At 70.3% G+C, this 20,597-nt stretch overlaps 3 protein-coding genes across 6 annotated transcripts; all 3 read left to right on the forward strand.

Moving 5' to 3' along the window:
* Positions 1–3,622: 3,622 nt before the first annotated feature.
* KCNN1 (potassium calcium-activated channel subfamily N member 1) lies at positions 3,623–9,237 on the forward strand. Of its 2 annotated transcripts, XM_066983872.1 has the most exons (9): positions 3,623–3,746; positions 4,094–4,483; positions 4,567–4,662; positions 4,762–5,180; positions 7,298–7,439; positions 7,520–7,630; positions 7,719–7,846; positions 8,678–8,747; positions 8,844–9,237. In XM_066983872.1, the coding sequence occupies exons 2-9, from the start codon at positions 4,151–4,153 to the stop codon at positions 9,114–9,116; spliced, it is 1,572 nt and encodes a 523-aa protein (XP_066839973.1). In that variant the 5' UTR covers positions 3,623–3,746; positions 4,094–4,150; the 3' UTR covers positions 9,117–9,237. The 2 variants fall into 2 exon arrangements, with proteins under 2 accessions (XP_066839973.1, XP_066839975.1); XM_066983874.1 differs by lacking the exon at positions 4,094–4,483 and having other exon boundaries at positions 3,668–3,746.
* A 798-nt stretch (positions 9,238–10,035) lies between these two features.
* On the forward strand, positions 10,036–12,717 carry OCEL1 (occludin/ELL domain containing 1). The gene is made up of 5 exons (XM_048052460.2): positions 10,036–11,249; positions 11,333–11,514; positions 11,662–11,833; positions 11,929–11,979; positions 12,140–12,717. Exons 1-5 carry the CDS (start codon positions 10,620–10,622, stop codon positions 12,257–12,259), a joined length of 1,155 nt encoding a protein of 384 aa, XP_047908417.2. The 5' UTR covers positions 10,036–10,619; the 3' UTR covers positions 12,260–12,717.
* Positions 12,718–12,905: 188 nt separating this feature from the next.
* Positions 12,906–20,595, forward strand: OCLN (occludin). Of its 3 annotated transcripts, none has more exons than XM_066983783.1 (8): positions 12,906–13,052; positions 14,650–15,366; positions 16,404–16,562; positions 18,536–18,702; positions 18,785–18,973; positions 19,049–19,220; positions 19,563–19,604; positions 19,924–20,595. In XM_066983783.1, the coding sequence occupies exons 2-8, from the start codon at positions 14,668–14,670 to the stop codon at positions 20,023–20,025; spliced, it is 1,530 nt and encodes a 509-aa protein (XP_066839884.1). In that variant the 5' UTR covers positions 12,906–13,052; positions 14,650–14,667; the 3' UTR covers positions 20,026–20,595. The 3 variants fall into 3 exon arrangements, with proteins under 3 accessions (XP_066839884.1, XP_066839881.1, XP_066839883.1); XM_066983780.1 differs by having other exon boundaries at positions 12,957–13,052; positions 14,483–15,366; XM_066983782.1 differs by lacking the exon at positions 12,906–13,052 and adding an exon at positions 14,099–14,310.
* The last annotated feature ends 2 nt before the right edge of the window (positions 20,596–20,597 follow it).

Raw genomic sequence — 20,597 nt, forward strand, 5'->3', positions numbered from 1 at the left:
CCTGGGGGAGGCAGGGAGGGGGCGGCGGGGCCGGGTGAAGCTTGGTGCTGCAGCTTGGTGCAGCCCTTCGCTGCAGCGCTTGGGGCCAGCGTGCGGCCCCCCCCCCCCTCCCTGCCGGCTGCACCGGGGACCCTCCTGCAGGCGGGTGCCACACGGGACCCCCCCCATCCTCGCCTGGCCCCCCCCCCCCCCCATTTGAAGGCCGTGATGTGTCCATGCCCACCCGGGGCACGTTCCCCCTCCTCTGGCTGGGGGAAGGATTCTTGTCCCCGCTCCCAGCGCTGTCCCCTTGGGCCGGGGTCACCCTGGTGGCACGGGGGGGCTGCAGGGGGGGGGGGTCCCGCCGCATCGCCGCGCTGCCGACGCGGGGACACTCGGGGCCGGTGCTCAAGGACATCCGTCAGCCGGCACGTAACCGAGATGGACATGGGGGGGGGGGACCTGCGGGGTCCCTGTCCCTACGCTGGAGCTATGAGCTCAGCACCCGCACCCTGCGTGCCCAAGCACCCCAAGGCTGCGGCACCATGGGGACAGGGACAGGGGGACACCCCAGGAGCTCGCAGCGTTCCCTGGCCAGCACGGGGAGCTTTCAGCCGCCCTCGCGGCCCAGGCGCATCTCGCCGACGGAGAGATTCGCATTGACGTCTGCCGGGGCGAAAGATTTAATAAGGCCTATTTGCCTTGCCATCGATATAAGCTGTTAGCGAAACGGCCACGGCGTGCTGGTTAATAAAATATTTACCGCGAGCCGTCTCCGAGGGCTCTCGGGGCACTTTTCTGACCCGATTCCGGACCCGCAAAGTTTGCGGCGCTGTGGGGCGAGCGCTGTGCCCTCGCGGCTCCGCCGGGGGCTCAGCTTCCCCTCCGCGCCGCCCGCTCCGCCGTTTGCTCCCCAACCGAGTATTAAAAAGAAATCGGAGCCCATTTTCCTGCAATAAATTTGGCAGAACGGCGAGAAAATGATCTGCCTCTGGAGGGGAGCCAGAGGCCCCATACGCGCGCCGCGGAGCAGCTGGCCGCTGGAGCCCTGCCGTCAGCCGAGCAGCCTTTGCACCCAGTAGGTAGCCGGGAAGCAGCGTCTGAGGCTGTGGGTGTCCCCCTGCGGGGACACAAAAGGGTCCCCTCGGCCACAGACGGGTGCTGGCAGCACCTTGCTGGGTGTCCCCGTGCACCGGGAGAGCCGCGAGCATGGTGGCTGCGTTTGCGATGGGGCCGACGAGGCCGGTTGTTGGGGCTGTGGCGGCACCGGGGTGCGTGGGGGGCCTTAAATCTGGGGAGCTGCTGCCCCCGGGGTGCTGCTGCGGGGGCAGGAGGAGGATCCCCCTGGATTGCCCCCCCCCGGTGCCCTGCAGCCAGTGCCCAGGGGCTGCGCTGGGGGCTCGTGGTGCCCACGGGGGCCTGCGGTGCTTGAGGCAGGGGGAGGCGAGCACCAGCTGACGGGGATGGTGCTGCCGGCACCGGGGTGCTTGCACCGTGGGGCCCCTCGTGCGGCGGGGCTGTTTGTGCTGGGGGGGCTGTGCTGGCTGCAACGGGGCCGGTTGTGCAAGGGGGCCGGTTGTGCAAGGGGGCTGGTTGTGCAAGGGGGCTGTTGGTGCAATGGGGCTGTTGGTGCAATGGGGCTGTTTGTGCAGTGGGGACGTTTGTGCAACAGGGATGATTGTGCTCAGGGGCTTCCATGCAAGGGGGCTGTTTGTGCAACGGGGGCATTTGTGCAACGGGGGCATGTGTGCAGTGGGGACGTTTGTGCAACAGGGGCATTTGTGCAATGGGGACGTTTGTGCAACGGGGGCATTTGTGCCGTGGGACTGCTTGTGCAATGGGACAGCTGGTGCAACGGTGCTGTTTGTGCAACGGGGACGTTTGTGCAACGGGGACGTTTGTGCGGGGGGGGGGCTGTTTGTGCAACGGGGCTGCTCGTGCGCCGGAGACGTTCACGCAGCGGGGCTGGTGGCGCAGTGGGGCCGTTCGGGCCACCGGGCCGTTCGTGCAGCGGGGCTGGTTGTGCGACAGGGCTCTTGGTGCAGCGGGGTCGCGCGTGCACAAGGGCTGCTCGTGCAGCGGGGCCGTCGGTGCAACGGAGCTGTGCGTGCTGGGGCCTGCGCCGGGGCCGTTTGTGCAGTGGGGTTTTGCATCAGCTCGACAGGGCCAGGCCCACGCAGCGGGGCCGGGGGGGGCCTCCTGGGCTCTGTCACCCCCCCGGTGCAGGCAGGCAGCGCGGCTCTGGCCCCGCTATGAGGGCGCAGGGTGGGTGGGGGGGGCTCAGCCCGCAGCCCCCAGCGTGGGGCCGAGCACCCCCCGTCCCCGCGCCCTGCCCTATTTTCCCCTTTTCCAATCTGGTGACAAAAACGACGTCCAAAAAACAGACCCGAAAAACGCGGCCGTGCTCGCCGAGTCCCCGCTCGGCCGTGGCTGCCGCGGGGGGGGGCTCGGTGCTGCAACGCCAGCGCGCATGGGGCAGGGCCCTTGGCTGGGGGGGGTGGCTCCGAGGGTCCCCCCAAACCTCCCCATGCACCCGGGGGGGGGCTCACACCGCCCTGCTAATGCCACCTCTCCTCCCCGGCCAGGCGTGGAGGGAAGCCCATGGCACCCGGCCCCCCGGACCCCCCCCGTGCCAAGCCCCAGCCCCGCTCCCATAGCCCCTAGCGCCCCGAGGCCCCCCCCCGCCGGCGGCGGGGAGCGCGAGCAGGTACGGGGGTGCGGGGTGCCAGGGCGGCGGGGCTGGGGTGCAGGGGGCTGCTGCGGGGCCGGGGGGGTCCCAGGGGCGTGGGGGGGGGAGGGAGATGTGGGGAGGTGATGGGGGGGGGGGCATGGGGCTGAGGGAGGGGGGTGCATGGGGGTGAGGGAGGGAGTGCATGGGGGTGCATGGGGGGGTGATGAGGGGGGGGTGCATGGGGGTGGTGGGAAGGAGGTGCTGGAAATGGGGTGCTGGGGGGGGCGCATGGGGTGGGGGGGGTGCTTGGGGATGGGTTTTAGGGTGCAGGTGAATGAGGGTGGGGGTTGGGGGGCATGGGGGGGTGCTCAGGGGGTGCACGGGGTTGTCACGGAGGGGGCTGGAGGCTGCACGTGGGGGGGGGGGGGATGGAGCCTGACGGGGGGTGCACGGGGGGGTGGGGGGGCTGTGATGGAGGGGTGGGGGCGTGCGTGGGGTCTGGGGGCGTGCATAGGGTGATGGGGGGGGCGTGGGGTGATGGGGGGGTGCGTGGGGTGGTGGTGGGAGTGGGGGGTGATGGGGGGTGATGGGGGGTGATGGGGGGGTGTGGGGGGGGTGATGGGGGGTGATGGGGGGTGATGGGGGGTGATGGGGTGATGGGGGGGTGATGGGGAATTGGGGGGCGTGGGGGGGTGACAGCAAGGGGTACGGGGGGGGGGTGGCAGCAGGGTGCAGGGGAGGTGCAGGGGGGGGATCCCCTGTGGGGGGTCCCCCGTGGGGGGGGGGTTCCCCGTGGGGGGGGCTCTGGGGGCGCCCGGGGCTCTCCGGGGGACTCCGGGGGGGGCCCGGGGAGGGGAGGGGGCTCCTGGGGAGGGGGGGGGGGGGGGGCGGAGCCGGCGCACGGGGGTGGGCGGGGCGTGTGGGGCGACGTCACGAGGGGGGCGTGGCCGCTCCCAGCCAATCAGCGACCTCGCTCGGGCAGCCCCGCCCCGGGCTCTCCGGTCCCGCCGCCGCCGCGCGCCCCCGGGGCCGAACCGGGCTGCGGCGGCTGCGGCGCGGCCCCGGGTCGGGCTCGGGCTCCGGTCACCGGCGGCAGGTGGGGGGCAGCGGTTGGGGGGGGGGGAGGGGGGTGCTGAGCCCGCTCCCGGTAACCGGAGCCGAGCCGTTCCGGTGCCCCCCCCACACCCCCCGCCGGTAACCGGCCGGCCCCCGGTGCCGCTGCCCCCGGGATGGCGACGGCGGCGCGGGGGGGGGGACGCGCTCGGTGCAGGCGCGCGCGGTGGGGGGGGGGGGGGGCGCGGTTTTTAGGGGGGGGGGGCGTCGTGGGTGAGCCCCCACGTGCCGGGCAGGTGGCGGCCGGTACCGGCGGCGGGGAGGGGGGCGCAGCTCGGTGCCCCAACCGGTGCCTTCTCTCCTCCCCCCCCCCACCCCGTTCCTCCCCAGGTGCCCCCCGCGCCGCTGAGCCATGCGGCATCGCCCGGCCCCCAGCTCGCCACAGCCATGAGCGGCTGCCGCTCCAATGGGGGGGTCCTGAGCGCCTCGCCCCGCGCCCTGCACCCCCCGGAGGGCGAGACCCAGCCCCTGCGGCCCCGCCGCCCCCCCGGCCTGGAGGTGGTGGTGGTCTCCCGGCCCGAGCGGCCCCCGGCCCCCGGTCACGATGCGGTCGAGGCGCGGGGGCCGCGGCGCACCCAGAACATCGGCTACAAGCTGGGCCACCGGCGCGCCCTCTTCGAGAAGCGCAAGCGGCTCAGCGACTACGCCCTCATTTTCGGCATGTTCGGCATCGTCGTCATGGTCACGGAGACGGAGCTGTCCTGGGGGGTCTACACCAAGGTGGGGGGGCGGCGATGGGGTCGGGGGGCGTCCGCGCCGTCCCCGTGCCCCGCGGGGCTCACGGCCGCTCGCTGCCCTCGCAGGAGTCCTCGTACTCGTTTGCACTGAAATGCCTTATCAGCCTCTCCACCGTCATCCTCCTGGGGCTCATCGTCATGTACCACGCCAGGGAGATCCAGGTGAGGGGCACCCACGGGTGGGTGAGCAGTGGGGGTCTCGTCCCCCCCCACCCCCGTGCCACCGCCCCATGCCACCACCCAGCGCCCCGTTCCCCGCAGCTCTTCATGGTGGACAACGGCGCGGACGACTGGCGCATCGCCATGACCTACGAGCGCATCTTCTTCATCGCCCTGGAGCTGATCGTCTGCGCCATCCACCCCATCCCCGGGCAGTACCTGTTCACCTGGACGGCGCGGCTCGCCTTCACCTACGCCGCCTCGGTGGCCGACGCCGACGTGGACATCATCCTCTCCATCCCCATGTTCCTGCGGCTCTACCTGATCGGGCGCGTCATGCTGCTGCACAGCAAGCTCTTCACCGACGCCTCCTCCCGCAGCATCGGCGCCCTCAACAAGATCAACTTCAACACCCGCTTCGTCATGAAGACCCTCATGACCATCTGCCCCGGCACCGTGCTGCTGGTCTTCAGCATCTCCTCCTGGATCATCGCCGCCTGGACCGTCCGCGTCTGCGAGAGGTAAAGGGGGGGCCGGCGCGGGGGGCCGGGCGCTGCCCGCGGCGGGTGGGGGGCTCTCGGGGAGGGCGCGGGGCCGGGGCGCAGCTGAGGACGCACGGAGCCCACCTGGGGGGCTACGGGGGGAGCACCCGGAGAAGAGGTCCCTGGATGTCTTCGCTGGATCCTCGTGCCGGGGTGCGGTGGGAGGTGGCCGCGGTGCTTTGCCGGAGCCGCGGTCGTTTGCCAGGAGGGTGCCGGAGCCCCGGCGGGGAGGACGCCGTCCCCACACGGGATGCTGCGGGACCCCAGCGCCAGCAATGGGGCGGGGGGGTCTCGGGGCTGGGATGTGGCACGTGCTCCTCAGCTGCGCCCGGCCGGGGCTGGGCTGCGCTCGCCCGTCCCCGCGCTCGCCTTCCTCGGCCGCTTCTCCTCGCCCCGGGACCGCGCGTTAACTGCTCTTGTTTTCCCTCTCTGACCGCTCTGCTGCTCGCAGGGACAAACTGTGAGTCACCCCAGGAACCGAGAGCCGCGTCCTGCACGGGACGTTCCCCCCTCATCCCCCCCCCCCCGCCCCAGGCTTGTGCTGCTCAGAATTTAGGATTAGCTGCAGCCGGCGGGTTGGGGGGGAGGTACGGGAGGGGGCCAGAACAAAAATCCCATGGAGCTGGAAAGGGGCCGGAGCCTTTTCCACTTGGAACCTCAGCAGCTGCTCGTTGCCCCCCGCCCCGTGCCCCCAGCTGGGGTGGATGCGGTGCCCAGGGCTGGCTGCAGCCACGCTTTGAACGCCTCGGGGGGGTTCCCGTGGGGATGGGGGTGCGGGGCAACCCCCTTCTGCCCCAGTTTTTTGGGGGTGGGTTTGCTGCAGACCCCCCCCCCGCGGGTCCCTGGGGTGGCCCCAGGGCTCCCGGTTTTGTTCCTGGAGTGATAAAGAAAGCCGAGCCGAGCCAAAGCAGCCGGGAGGGAGCCCCCTGCGCCTTTTTTATTTCCGGATGGGGGCTGAAGCGTCTCCAAAGGGCTTTCGCGCGGCTCCGAGCCTTCCCGTCGCTCGGCGTTTCCCCTCCTCGATGCACGTGTTTCGGGCGCGCTGGGGGAGTCCCGGGGATGCTCCTTGCGGTGGAGCAGGGGAAGGGGAAGAAGAGGGGGCAGAGGGACAGCGGCAGCGCTGCAGCACCGGCGGGCAGCACCGTGGGGCAAACTCCTCGGGCTCTCGGCGCTTTTGGGGACCAGCTGAGCCCGGCCGTGCCTGGCACCCCCGTGCACCCCAGCGCCAGCCTCCCCTGGGGTGCGTCGCCCCACGGCGTCGCCCCACCGCATCCCCCGGTGCCGGCTGAGGTTCCAAGCCCAAACTATGCAGGCTGCGCCTGGGGAGAGGGAGAAGGGGGGGGGGGGGCGGGCAGAGGGACGAAGCAATCCTAAATTCCTCACCGCACGCTTTGAGTCCGCCCCGGCTTGCTGCGATCGGCCCCTTCCCTTGCCTCGCCTCCGCCCCCCCGGGTGTGCGCGCTCCCCGCTGCTCCCCGCATGCTCCCCGCTGCCCGGCTTGGCCGCCCCGGCTCGTCCCGGTGTCCCCGCGAGCGGTGGGGCTGTGTGCGGGGGGCACGGCCGCAGGCGTTCGTGGCTTCGGTGCTGGCCACGAGATCTCAAAGCACGGCGTCCCCCGCTGCGATTCCGGCTCGGTCCCCGCTGGGGCGGCCTCGTGGGGCGAGGGGTGCCCTGCTCCAGCCGCTGTCCCCAGTGCGGGCACTGTGCAATCGTCCCCAGCTCTGCAGAGAAGCGTCCCCTCCTGGGGGCCTTGCGGTGACACCCGTGTCCTGTGCTTTGAGATCGTCGCGGGCAGCTCGAGGAGGGTGGGGATTTGTCGTCCCCCCCCACTCCCGGCACAGCCCCGGGTGGGCTCAGCTCCGCCACCCTCCTGTCCCCTCTCCACGGGACGCTTTGGTCTCCAGCGCTGTGGGTGCCCGGCCCCGGGGGCAAGCTGGAACCCTGGTGCCTCTTCTCGGGGACCCCTGCGGCACGGCCGGGAGCTCGGGCACTCCCCTGGCTGCAGCCACGGCACGGGGAAGCGGCTGCACATCGCGCGGCCAAGCCCACGGCGCGGGACCCCGCGGCTGACGGGCGCTGCGCTTGGCTCCGGGCAGGTACCACGACAAGCAGGAGGTGACCAGTAACTTCCTGGGGGCGATGTGGCTGATCTCCATCACCTTCCTCTCCATCGGCTACGGGGACATGGTGCCGCACACCTACTGCGGGAAGGGCGTGTGTCTGCTCACTGGCATCATGGTGAGCCTGCTGGGGGTCCCCGGGGAGGGCTGCGAGCGCCCGCAAGCGCCGGTGCCCTCACCCCGGTGCTGTGCCCGCAGGGTGCCGGCTGCACGGCTCTGGTCGTCGCCGTCGTTGCCAGAAAGCTAGAGCTCACCAAAGCGGAGAAACACGTGCACAATTTCATGATGGATACGCAGCTAACGAAGCGGGTAAGGGCCCCCCCGGCTCCCCACTTCATCCCCTCCGGCGGCATCCGGCCGCCTCCGTCCCCGACCCCCGGCGTCTGGTTGCCTTCAGGTGAAAAATGCTGCTGCCAACGTACTCAGGGAAACGTGGCTCATCTACAAACACACCAAGCTGGTGAAGAAGATCGACCATGCCAAAGTTCGGAAACACCAGCGTAAGTTCCTCCAAGCCATCCATCAGTAAGTGCCAAACCTTTACCTGCTTCCTACGCGGCGCCCGGGCGCGGGCAGAGCTGCCCAAACGCCGCCGGGACGTCCCCGGCCGTGCCGCCGCAGTGGCACCGCCAGCCCGGGTGGCCGTGGAAATGACCCCTTCTTCTGTTCTGGCCCCCGATTTCTGCCAGTTCTACCCCAAATGCCCGCGTCCCTGGGCTGGCATCCTGATTTCCTTGGCAGTCCTGTCCTGGGGGGATGTTTTCCCAGCGGGTGGGGACCCTGGTGGCATCGGGGACGGTGCTGGGGTGACCTGAGGGGTACGCAATGGCACGGCTTGGTGTCACCGTGTCTGCTGTCCGGCTTCACCCGCATCGAGCCCCTGGTGCCTCCTGCTTCGTGGGGGGAAGCGGAGGGGTGGGGGGGGGCCGGGGGGAGCCGCTGTCGTCCCCGTGCGCTCTTGGTGGTGGTATTAAACCTGCTGTTGTGTTTTGTCTCTGTTCTGCCCCGTCCCTGCAGAGCCCAGAAGTAAGTCTGCCTGGCTCCTCCGTGCCTGTCCGTGTGCATGGGCTCGGTGCTGCAAAATGGGGGGGAGCGGTGGGGGGGGGGATGGCATGGCAGCGCAGCCCCCCCCCGGCTGGGGCTGTCTCTTCTTCGGGAGGGTCCGGGGCAGCGCCGGGCCATGCGGGAACGTGGGAGCCCCCCGGGAACGTGGGAGCCCCCTGGGAATGTGGGAGCCCCCCGGGAACATGGGAGCCCCCAGGAACGTGCGACCCCCCCCGGGTGCATGCCGGGGCGCTGGGGAGGACCCCGCGGGGTGCCGCTGAGCCGTCCCCGCCTCCCGATTCCCCCCGGCAGGTTGAGGAGCGTGAAGATGGAGCAGCGCAAGCTGAACGACCAGGCGAACACGCTGGTGGACCTGGCGAAGGTGAGACCTGCCTGGGCATGGGGGGATGCTGGAGAGGGGGATGCGGCGTGGGGGGGCACGGTGCTGACCACCCCCCCCCCCCGCCTTTCCCGGCAGACCCAGAACATCATGTACGACATGGTGTCGGAGCTGCAAGAGCGCAACGAGGACCTGGAGAAGCGCATCGGCGCCCTGGAGGGCAAGCTGGAGGCGCTGGGGCTGAGCCTGCTGGCGCTGCCGGGGCTCGTCAGCCAAGCCATCGGGCAGCAGCAGCGCGAGCTGCTGGGGAGCTGGGCCCCCCGCCTCTGCTCCGCCACGGCCCCCTGCACCCCCGCCCGCCGCCGCAGGTCCCCCTCCACCGCCCCCCACACCTCCTCGGACAGCGGGTGACTTGCGGGGGGGGGCAGGGGGTGGGCAGCGGGGGGGGCCCCTTTTATGTCTGGCCATCGTGTGGCTGATTTCAGTAGCTTTGTTCTGTAAAGCCCTCTATAAACTTCCTGCGTTCACTGTGCTGGCGTGAGGCTGGAGCCCCCCCCCCACCACCACCACACATCCCCGGCCCCCCCCCAGGTGGTCCCGCGCTCCCCCAGGCCAGGGGAGGGCTTTGGAAGGGGGGGGGGGGACACAAACAGCTCCTGAGGGTCCTGGGGTGGAGGGGAGAAAAGGGAGGGGGGGAAGAGAGGGGGAGCCCTGAGGTTTGGGGGGGTCCAGGGGGGCTGTCCTCCTGCTGTGGGTTGGGGGGGGTCAAGGATGGGGCCGGGGGTGGGGAGCCAGGCAGGGTGGGGGGCAGCCCCCCCAGGGCAAAAGCAGGGCTGAGCCCCCAGGGTGAGGGGTTGGGGGTGAGGGGTGGGGGGCTCCGTCCCCGGCCCGGCCACACGAAGTCACGTCGCCGCTCCGTGCCTCAGTTTCCCCATCTGTAAAATGGGGGGGGGAAAGGGGGGGGGGTGGTGCTGACCCTTGTAGAGTGCTGTGAGGTTCCTGGGGGCAAAACGCAGCCCCCCGCGAGCCGGGACAGGGGCGAAGCTGCTCCGCAGGGCCCTGGGCTGCCCCCACCCCACCCCGGGGGCCGGATCCAGTCCTGCCCCCCCCCCGCCCCGGCTGGACCCTCGGCACGGGGGGGGGGGCTGAGGCGCACATTAAAGGAGGCTGAACTGGATGCATCGCTCTCTGCTCGTGGCACCGGGGCCAGAACCCGGTGGGGGGGACAGGGTGGGGTGGGATGGGGTGGGATGCTTGCCCTGGGGGGGGTCCTTGCAGCCCCCTGCTCAGCACACCCTGGGGGCCGTGGCAGCGGGTGGAGGCTGCTCGCTGCTGGGGGGGGATGCTGGGGGCTCAGAGCATCCCTCCCGGTGCTGGGCTCCCCGGGCTCCCCATCGCTTTGCGAAGCCCGAACCAGTGCCGGGGCAGGATGCGGCCCTCGGCAGGGCGCTGGGTGGAGGCGGTGCCGGAGCCCCCGGCGGGTGGGGGCCTGATCCTGCCCACGCGGGGCCCCACGCTGCGCCACCGGGCAGCGCGTACGCGTTAATGTTTAACCGCCCGTGCCTATCGGCGGCAGGTAGCGGCCGCCCGGCTGCACCCTGGGGCCGCATCCTGCCGGGCAGGTGGCAGCAGGGACCTGGTGGCACCCCCGCTGCGTCCCCCACCTCTCGTAAATCCCCGGTGAGCAGCGTGCGGGGAGGCGGCTGGGAGCCAGGCTGCGTCGGTGCCCTGTGGGGGGAAACTGAGGCACGCCACCAGGGCTGGCACCGGGACCGGGGGTCCCCTCGCTGGGGGCTCGCTCCCGCCCCGGTGCTTCTCCCCCAGCTGGGCTCAGCCCGCAGCCGGTGAAGCGGAGCCACCACCGCCAGACACGTCCAGGGGGGAGCCCCCTCCCCAAAAATCCTCCGGGGGCCGATGGCCGAGCCCGCCTGCCCCGGGGGGGAGAGGGGGCTCGGGGATGGCGCTGCCGGGCAGGATGCGGCCGCGCTCCGCTTCGCCCACATGAAGTCGTGGCCGGGGCTGCTGCGGGTGCTGGGGGGGCTGGAGCTGCTGTGCGGCGGGATGGTCTTCGCCTGCGTCTGCGCCTACCTCCAGCGGGACTACGGGGGCTACGGCGGCGAGCTGCTCCTCGGGGGGGTCCTGGGGGGCGGCTACGGGGGGCCGCTGACCCCCTTCGTGCTGGTGGTGGCCAGCCTGGCCTGGCTGCTGACGGCCGTGCTGCTGGGGCTGGGGGCCACCACTTATTACCGCGGCGTCCTCCTGGAGGCACCCTGGTGGCCTCCCACCGAGTCCGGCCTCAACGGCCTCATGTTCCTGCTGTACCTGGCGGCGGCGGCGGCGTACATCCACACCGTCACCCTGGGGGGGCTCTGCTACTCCCCCCTGGCCGGCGGCCCCCTCCTCGCCGCCTTCTGCCGCCTGGCCGGGGGGCAGGCAGCCGCTCTCGTCTTCCTCTTCCTCACGGCGCTGCTCTACCTGGCCGGCAGCCTCGTGGCCCTCAAGATGTGGAGGCACGAGGTGGCCCGGAGGCGTCGGGAGGCTCCCGTGAGTCCCTTTGTCACCGGGAGGCTGGGGGGGCAGCCCGCGGCAGGCTTCTCACGACCCCCCTTTCCCTTTGTATCTTGAAGCCTCCGCCGGCCCGAGCCAAGCGCATCGCCTTTGAGGATGAGGTGGGACCCCCGGGGAGACCCCTGGGGAGGGCCACGGCTGCCAGCGCCTTCACCGAGGGGGGTGAGAGGTTGGGGGCCTTGATCTGCTCCATCCCCCCCGGGCTCGTGCCGCGGCCGTGCACTGTCCCGGACTACGTGGTGTAAGTGACCCCAGGGCAGGGGACGGCCACGGGATGGGGTCCCTGGGGGTCCGGAGCCCCCCCGTGCCTCCGTGCTGGGGCACAGCTGGGCTTCCAGCCCAGAGCGGGGACCCCCCCGAACTTCGTAACCCCCCCGTGGCCGTGCAGAAAGTACCCGGCGATCCGGAGCGGGCGGCAGCGGGAGGAATACCGGGCTGTGTTCAGCGACCAGCACGCCGAGTACCGGGAGCTGCTGGGCGAGGTGCGGGAGGCACAGCGGAGGCTGGGGGAGCTGGAGGCCGCCGCGCGCCGCCTGCCCCGGCACGCGCTCGGCAGGACGGTGGGTGTCCCACGGGCGTCACGAGCGGGCAGGGCTCAGCACCGGGCCGTGCCGGCGGGGCTGGGGACGTTGGGCTGCGTCTTTTCGCCCCGCAGGATGAGAGCAGGGTGGCCCGCGTCTGGCGCGAGGTCCTGAGGAAGAAGAGGGTGAGTAGGGGGTCAGGATTCGTGCGCTCGGAGCCACGCTGGGGGGGGCGCGAGCTTCCCTGCCATCCCGGAGCATGGGGGTCCCGGGCACCCGTGGGACCCCAGCGCTATGGCGGGGTCTCTCCGGGCTGAGCACAGCGCCGCTGTCTCCCGCCGGCAGGATTCGGCCTTCCTGGAGAAGCAGCGGCGCTGCCGCTACCTGAAGAAGAAGCTGACGCACATCAAGAGGCAGATCCAGGACTACGACCGCGGCGCCCGCGGCAGCGCCGTCTACTTCTGAGCCCGCTCACGAGGACCTCTGGGGACGACAGCCGGGGACCCCGGGGCTCTGCCAGGTCCCCCCACCCCCACCCCGAGCCCTGGGGACCCCGCAGGGCTCAGCACCGGGGGGTGACGGTGCTGCGGGGGCGAGCAGGAGGCACCCGCTGCCCCCCACCCACCGCACCCACCTGGGCACGGGGAGCAAACCTGCGGGTTTTGGGGTGCCTTTGGTGGCCCCGCACCCGGCGTGGATTCGGGAGCACCCAGAGGGGTGCAGCTGCGGGGGGGGGGCGGGAGGGGAGGGGGGCAGAGCTGCTTTTAATAAAACCCGTGATGTTTTTCGGGGGGCTTCAATGCGTGTCCTGGGGTGCCCGCGGATGATGGAGGCGGGGGGGCTCCACCAGCTGGCAACCCCCCCCCAGGGACGCTCCTGTCCCCTGGGATAGCGAGAGGAGCCCCGGTACCCAACAGGACCCCCCCCAGTGCCACGGCTCCGGATGGGGGGGGGGGGGGGGCACGGCCCTGGCCTCTTTGCGCCCCCCCAGCCCCCGGGGACCCCGAGCCCTCCCCCCCCCCCAGCGGAACCGCCGCGCGTGTGAGCCCCCCATAGCCCCCCCCCCCTCCCCGGAGCCGCCGAGCCCCCACCGCCACCTCCCCCCGGGCGGGGGCCGGGCGGGGAGCAGCGGGGCCGCCCCCGGGGCTCCCCCCCCGGAGGCGGAAACCGGGGCCGGTTCCCTGCAGCGCCCGGCGGCGGCGGTGCCGCTGCTCCCGGCTGCCATTTTACGGGAACAAAGAGGCGGGGGGGCGGCCAGGTAAGGGGCTCCGGGACCGGTATCGGGGTGGGGGGGGGTCCCCAGGGGCTCGGTCCCCGCCGCACGCCGGGGGGGGGGGGGCTCGGGGAACCCCCGGGGGCTCCGTCGGGACCGGAGCGGGCGCGCCCGGTTCCCGGAGCCGCACCGGGCAGGTGGGAGGCGGCGGCGGCGGCGGCGCTTCCCGGGGCTCCGCGGGAGGTTGGGGGGGTGCAGGGGTGTGGGGGCGGACCCCGAGCCCCCCACCTTTAAAAAAATAAAATAAAAAATCCCCCAAAAAACCAGCGCGGGGACGGCGCTGCCCCCGTCGGGACGCGGACACCGGGGTTGAGCCCCGGTGGCGGGGAGGGGGGCGCGGGAGCTGGGGGGTCCCCGGGGGCGGGGGGGGGGGTTTGCAGCTCCCCTTGCTGCTGGGTCTCCCCCCACGCCAGCCCAAGGCTTTGGGGCTGCGCAGAGCTGGGGGCAGCGTGAGGATACCCGAGAAAAAAGCCGCGGGCACCCCGGGAGGTGCTGCCCCGCTCCTCCAGCGCCGCGCTGGGGCACGGGCTTGGGACCACCCTCGTTTGGGGCGAAGGGACCGAGCCCCTGGCCCCCAGGTGGCCACGGACACCCCGGACCCGCTGCCACCTGCCCCCGGCTTGGGTTTCCCATGCAGGGTTCAGGTTCCTCCCCCCCCCTCCACGCTGCGTCCCGCTCCGGCGATGCCCGCCGGGGGGGTCCCCGCTGAGCTCTTGGGGTTTTGCTTTTCGTGGGGTGGAGAAGGGCGGCTCTGTGCAGCCCGGAGGTGGTGGAGCAGCGCCAGGAGCCCGCTGGGCTTTGCAGAGCCCCTGCTTTGCCCCCCAGCCCCCTCGGAGGGGTTCCCCGCTTCCAGCAGCGTTATCCTGGCGTTTCTCCCCGGCCCTCCAAAACGCTCCCGGCGGTGGTTTGGCTCGGAGTAAACTTGTGGGAAAGCAAAGCCAGAAGGTGTTTTGGAGAGGCCAACCGCACGGAGGAGGGCAGGAACCGGAGGCAGGGAGCGACTGTGGGGCTGGGGCGGCCCTGTTGGGGCGGGGGTCCCGGGCGGGCGGCGCCTGGCTCCATGCGGCAGCTCTCCAGCGGTGGCAGCGAGGAAACGCGTCACCCCCCTTTGATCTGCCCCCATTTACCGCTTTTCACTGCGGTGTTGGTAATGTGCCCTGTGTTATTATTATTATTATTATTATTTTTTTAATCCAACCGGAGCTGCTTACGGAGAAACCCTCAGGGTTAGCGCTAGCCTTGGGTAAGAGCTTTTCTGGTTTAATTAGGGTTTTAAACAATCCAATGCATTCAGGCGGCCGCAGTCGGGTGGGGGCCGGGGCCGGCAGCGCGGGGTCCCCAGCGCGGGGCAGGGCTGGGTGTGCAGGGAGATGCCCCGTGACTCACTCGCCTCCCTTCTCCACCCCACACCTCAGTTTCCCCGTGAGCAGAGGTGACTCCCGTGGCGTGGCGTCGGGCACGGGCGGGCGCTTGTTTACGGTGACGGGAGGCCAAAGTCCCCACCGGGCGCGCGGAGACGTGGAAACCCGGCGGTGCCGCGCGCGCCCGCCTCGCTCCCGCAGCTCCGTCCGTCTCCCCCCAGGCTCTCCCCACCGCCACCATGTTCAGCAAGAAGTCCTACGACGGCCCCCCCATGAGTTACGGCTCCCCCACGGGCTACGGGCCCCCGCCGGGTGATTACGGCTACGACTACGGCACCCGCTCGCCCCCGCCGGGCTCCTACTACATCGAGGATGCGCCGCAGCACTTCTACAAGTGGACCTCGCCGCCCGGCGTGGTGAGGATCCTGGAGGCCGTGATCATCATGCTCTGCATCGCCATCTTCGCCTGCGTGGCCTCCACCCTCGCCTGGGACTACGGCTACGGCTTGGGGGGGGTTTTCGGAAACGGGCTGGGCGGCTACTACGGCTCCAGCTACTACGGCAGCGGGCTGGGCTACAACTACGGGTACGGGGGCTACTACGGCGGGGTCACCAACCCGCGGACGGCCAACGGCTTCATGATCGGCATGGCCGTGCTCTGCTTCCTGGCCCAGCTGGGGCTCCTGGTGGCCAGCATCAGCAAGTCGAGCAGCTCGCGCTCCCGCCGCTTCTACCTGGTGGTCATCGTGGTGTGCGCCGTGCTGGCCTTCGTCATGCTCATCGCCTCCATCGTCTACGTCGTGGGCGTCAACCCCCAGGCGCAGATGACCGGCAGCTACTACTACAGCCCCTTGCTGGCCATGTGCAGCCAGGTGTACAGCAGCAGCACTTACCTCAACCAGTACATCTACCACTACTGCACCGTGGACCCCCAGGAGGTGAGTGTGTCCCCCCGCCACCTCCAGACCTCCCCCTTTTTGGGTCAAAGCCCAAGGCCGTGAGGCTGAGCAAGGTCAGCGCCGCTTATCGCAGCCGAGTGCGGGAAGGAGAGTGTCTGTAACTGCTTGTGCTGCCCTTGGGCCGGCTGTGAGACGCGGCGTCCCCAGCCAGCTGGGACTTCCCGCTCCGTCCTTAACGTTTCTGGCACCGTTGGGCGGCAGGGAGGGTGCCGGCGCAACCGGCAGAGCAGGGGAGTTTCGGGGAGGGGACGTGCTGCGCCCCAGCACAGCTCTGCTGCCTGGTACTTTGCTCTCCCTGCTCGTAAAAGTATTTCAGCAAGCCTGGCGTGCCTGCGGGGGGGTGGGATCGGGGCTGCGCGTGGTGCTGCGCGCCGGGCTGCGCTGGGGTCAGTGGGGCAGGAGGCAGCGGGATCCTGCGAACCAGGGCTCAGCGGCCCCGGTTTCGGCTGGGGCCAGCAGGGGCTCCTGCGCGGCACTGGGGTGGAACTGGTGCTGCCGGTTCCCGGCCGGCTGGGCTGGCCGTGCCGCATTCCTGCGCCCTGAGCGCAGGCTGAGCTGGGGGGGGGGAGCCGCGGGCTCGAGGGCTCAGCGTGGCCCTGATCCGTCCCTGCTCGGCCCCGATTTCTGTGCAGCTGCGGAGATCTGGCTCGTGGGAACGCCGGTGCTACGGCACCCCCACGGGCAGGGTCCCTGTTCTCGGGTGCAGGAGCTGGCTCGGGGCCCCAGGTGCTGGGGGGGGGGGGGTCACCTCCCTGGGACCTGCACTTGTCCTGTCCCCACGAGAAAACCAAATCCTCTTCCACTGCTGGGGCTGGGCCAAAAGCTCTCCAAAGCCCGGTGAGCTCCGGGCAGAGTCTGTCCCACCGCCCATCCAAAACCGGGGGTGTTTGGGAGGGGGGGAGCGCTTCCCATTTGGCCTCAGGGAGGGGTTGGGTAACCAGACCCCCTGCTCTGCCTGGAAGGGGGCTTCCCAGAGCCTGCCCCCCTCCTCACCCTCCTCCCTCCCTCTCCTCCAGGCTGTGGCCATCGTCTGCGGCTTCCTCATCGTCCTCCTGCTCTGCCTCATCTGCTTCTTCGCCCACAAGACGCGGAGCAAGATCTGGAAGTACGGCAAGGCCAACATCTACTGGGACAAGGCGCCGGTGCTGCAGGAGGGCCCCAACGTGGAGGAGTGGGTGAGTCCCGGGGGGCTGCTCCCTGCACTCGGCTGTGCCACCGTGGCTGCACCGTGCCCGTCCCCAGCCCAGCCTCGTGCCAGGAGCCTCATTCTGCCAGCACCTCACCGCGGTGTTTGCACATCCCCAGCCCCGCAGCCGGGAGCTCCCGGGGTGCGCCGTTATCACCGATAGCGCCAGGCAGCGCACGGGACCACGAGGTCCCTCCCTGGCACCCCTTTTTTTTTTTTTTTTTTTTTTGGCTTTTTCCACCCGGTACCGTGCCCCTGCGCCGCGATGCTTTGGGAACGGAGCAGGGCTGGGCGAGCTCGACCTCCCTGAAAGACAAACAGGGTCGGATCAGATGGGCCGGGCGCCAGCAGCGCGCCGCCGAGGCTTCGCGCCCTCTCCCCTTTGTTCGCCCAGCTCCTGCCAGCGCTGGCCGCCGGCACGATTCGGTTTCGGTCTCGTCAATGATTAACTCGGCTCCGGGGACGTGGCTCTGGGCCGTGCCACCCAGCTGTGGCCTGGCTCTGTCCCACCAGCCTGGCTCCGTGCGCACCGTGACACCCCGGTGTCCCCTGGGTGCTGGGGGCTGCTCCCAGGGAGGGCGGGGAGGGGCCCTGGGGTGCTCTGCCTGCTCCAGGGCTTTGATCCAGGGCTGGGAAACGTGCCTGCGTCCTTCAGCATGGCTCTTGGGTGCTGCTGTGCCCTGGCTGAGGCTGACCCCATTCCCATCCCAGTCCCCATCCCCACCAGACCAGGACAGCCCAGACAAGCTGCATTGGGGTGCCCAGGTTATTGGGGTGCCAGGGAACAGGGCTCTCCCCCACCAGGACCCCATGGGGACAACAAGTAGCTCACGTTGATCTTAAACATTCCCTGCCATCCCAGAGTCCAGCAAAGCGCTCGGTTTCGAACCCTCAGCCCGGCTCCTTGTGTGCGCACGCACCCCTCCGTGTGTGTACATCTAATATTTGTTTTTCTTTTTGCAAAAACACCTTTGTTCTGGTTTATTTATTTTTGTTAAAAGTCCCTCCCTTGCTAAGCATTTCCTGGCCCGCAGCAGGGCCGGCCCGGCTGGGGGACAGCCCCCGCACCCCCGGTGCTCCTCGCCTGCGGTGTCCCCAGCTCCGCCGGTGCCCCTTGGTGGCACCTGCCAGCTTTTTGGGGACGCTGCGGCAGGGAAGTATCGGTGTGTCAGGGTGTGAAACCATCCCCGGGACATCTCATTCCCAGTTTATGGCTGAGACTGAGATAGAGAGGTGACCTTCGAGTGGGCGTGAGTCTCCGGCTCCGTCCTGGCGTGGCACGGGGACGTGTCTGTCCCCACGCCGGTGGCGGTCTCACCTGGGGCCCTCGCTTAACGGCGTCGTCGTTAGTGGGGGAAAAGCAGCAGAGGAAGCTGCTTTGCCGGCCGGAGTTCTCAGCTGACGTCCCCAGGGCCACCATCTCGGCCCCCGGCAGGGACCGGCTTCCGTCCCGGCACAAACAACCCACAAAGGGCAGGAAGGAAGGCGGGGGACGGGATGGGACATCTGCCCAGCCAGGCCCACGTCCTCCTCCAGGAGCCCCGTGCGGCCGGTGCAAACGTCCCCTGCGTGGGCAGCGAGCACCTGGGGGGGCGATGCGGGACCCAGCAAAGCCGGGGGGCCGTCACCTGGGGGTGCAGGAGGGATGCTGGGTGCCCCCGGGCACGTGTGCGCCTGTGCTGGAGCGCACACGGCGGCTCCGTGCGGGGCAATGTCACCTGCTGCGGGGTCCACGGGCACGTCCTCCTCCCAAAATGCTGCTTCTCCTGCCTGGGGGGGCTCCCGCAGCCCTTGCCTTCCCCCCCTAGCAGGACATCGTGCAGCAGCTCTGCCGGTCCCCCTCCCTATCAGCACCCCAGGCAGGGTCGCAGCGGTCGCACCGGGGTTTCTCCGGCCACGCGGGACGGTGACAGCGTCCCCGGTGCCACCGTCCCCCCGCTGAGCCCCTCTCGCTGCTCGCAGGTGAAGAACGTGGCGGACGGGGCCAGCGTGCAGGACGAGACGGCCACGCTCGCCTACTCGGAGAAGCCGACCAGCCCCGTCAACGCGCCGCCCTACAGCGCGCCCTCCTACAGCTACGTGCCCCCCAACACCGCCTACTACCCCTCCGGGACCTACAGCAGCCGGGGGTAAGTGGGGGGCGCTGCCGGCTGGGCGGGGGGTGCTGGGGGCATCCGTCTGCACCGTGCTGATGTCCCCGTGTCCCCGCAGTGACCAGCCGGACCGCGCGACCAGCACCAGCCCCGTGGAGGAGAAGGTGAAGGAGCAGCCCAGCAAAGCGCCCGCACGGCGCGGCCGCAGGCGGCGGCGCAACCCCGAGCTGGACGAGTCGCAGTACGAGACCGACTACACCACGGCCGTGGAGTCCAGCGACGAGCGGGACCAGGACCAGTGGGCCAGGTGACGGGGGAGCCTCGTGGGGGTCCCCAGCCCGCAGCTGCCCCCGCGGGGCCTGACCCTGCCCCTGTCCCGCAGCCTCTACCCCCCCATCACGTCGGACGGTGCGCGCCAGAAGTACAAGCAGGAGTTCGACACCGACCTCAAGCGCTACAAGCAGCTCTGCGCCGAGATGGACGGCGTCAACGACCGCCTCAACCAGCTCAGCAAGGAGCTCGACAGCATCTCCGAGGACAGCCCCCAGTACCAGGTATGGGCTCGGGGCCGGGGGGGACACCTTGCGGCTTTGGGGATGTCCTGGAGGTTTTGGGGATGCTGCAGGGTACCGGGGATGCTGCATAACTTTTGGGACGCTGCAGGGCACCAGGGACGACGCATAGCTTTTGGGGACGATGCATAGCTTTTGGGATGCTGCATAACTTTGGGGATGCTGCAAGGCACCAGGGATGCCACAGGGCATGGGGGATGGTGCATAGCTTTGGGGATACCAGCTGGTGCTGCAGGGCACTGGGGAGCACTTGTCCCTGCAGGACACCCCCCCTCGGGGCTGCTCGTAACCCCCCCCCCCCCCCCGTACCCGTTTCCTTTGTAGGACGTGGCAGAGGAATACAACCAGCTGAAGGACTTGAAGCGGGTGAGTGCGCGGAGCCCGGTCGCTCTCAGTTCCCACATCCCGGTTGAAATTGGGTTGCTCGGGTGCGCTGCGCCTGGGGGAGGGCAAAAAAAAAAATGCGCCGCAGGGATGTGCAGCCCCCCCGGCCGGGGGATATCACGGCAGGCGGTGCTCCCTGGGGGCCTGCTCCTGCTTCTCCATCCCCAACCCGTGAGTGGGGCCAGGCTCGGCGCTGCCCCCCCTCCCGGCTCCAGATCCCCCCCCCCCCCAGCCCCGCGGTGCCGTGGCCGAGCAGCCCCGGCCCACGGGCGCTGACGCCTGCCCTCGCGCCGCCTTGCAGAGCCCCGACTACCAGACCAAGAAGATGGAGACCAAGGCGCTGCGCAACAAGCTCTTCCACATCAAGCGCATGGTGAGCGACTACGACAAGGTGCGGGGTTAACCCGCGCCGCGGCAGGATGCGTGCCAGGGGGGGCACCGCCGGCCCCGCCGCCGCGCAGACTCCCACCTATGCGTTTTGTACCTTTTTGTAAAAAAAAAAAACCAACAACATCCAAAGCGACCCCTGGGCGTCGACCCCGGCCACTGTGAATACCCCCGAGTGCCTTCGCTGGGTGCGTGCTGGGGGCCGTTTCCCCTCCTCGTGCTGTAAATATGTTTGGGGGGAGGGGGGTCCTGAGCACCCGTCCCCTGGCCTGGGGAGGTGTGAGCGAGCCGCCCCCCCTGCCTCCGGGAAGTGCTGGGGTCCGGAGCGGGGTCTGCACCAGCCCCGTGGCACCTCGGGGTGCCAAATGTGGCCCCCCAGCCCCGCGCTGGTGCTGGGAGCCCACTGGGCAGGATCGCGGCCGCGCGTCGCAGGAAGGCAGAGCATCCCCCGGCCCTGCGGCAGGGAGGCTGAGCCCCCCCCCCCCCGGGCAGCTGCTAGGTGGGGGCGAGATTTTGGAAGGAACTGGCTGAAACTGTGTAATTTTTACCGTCGTTTGTTTAAATAAACTGTATCTGTTGATTTTAAGT

Source organism: Anser cygnoides, chromosome 27 (assembly GCF_040182565.1).
Source record: "Anser cygnoides isolate HZ-2024a breed goose chromosome 27, Taihu_goose_T2T_genome, whole genome shotgun sequence".
Classification (NCBI taxonomy): Eukaryota; Metazoa; Chordata; class Aves; order Anseriformes; family Anatidae; genus Anser; species Anser cygnoides.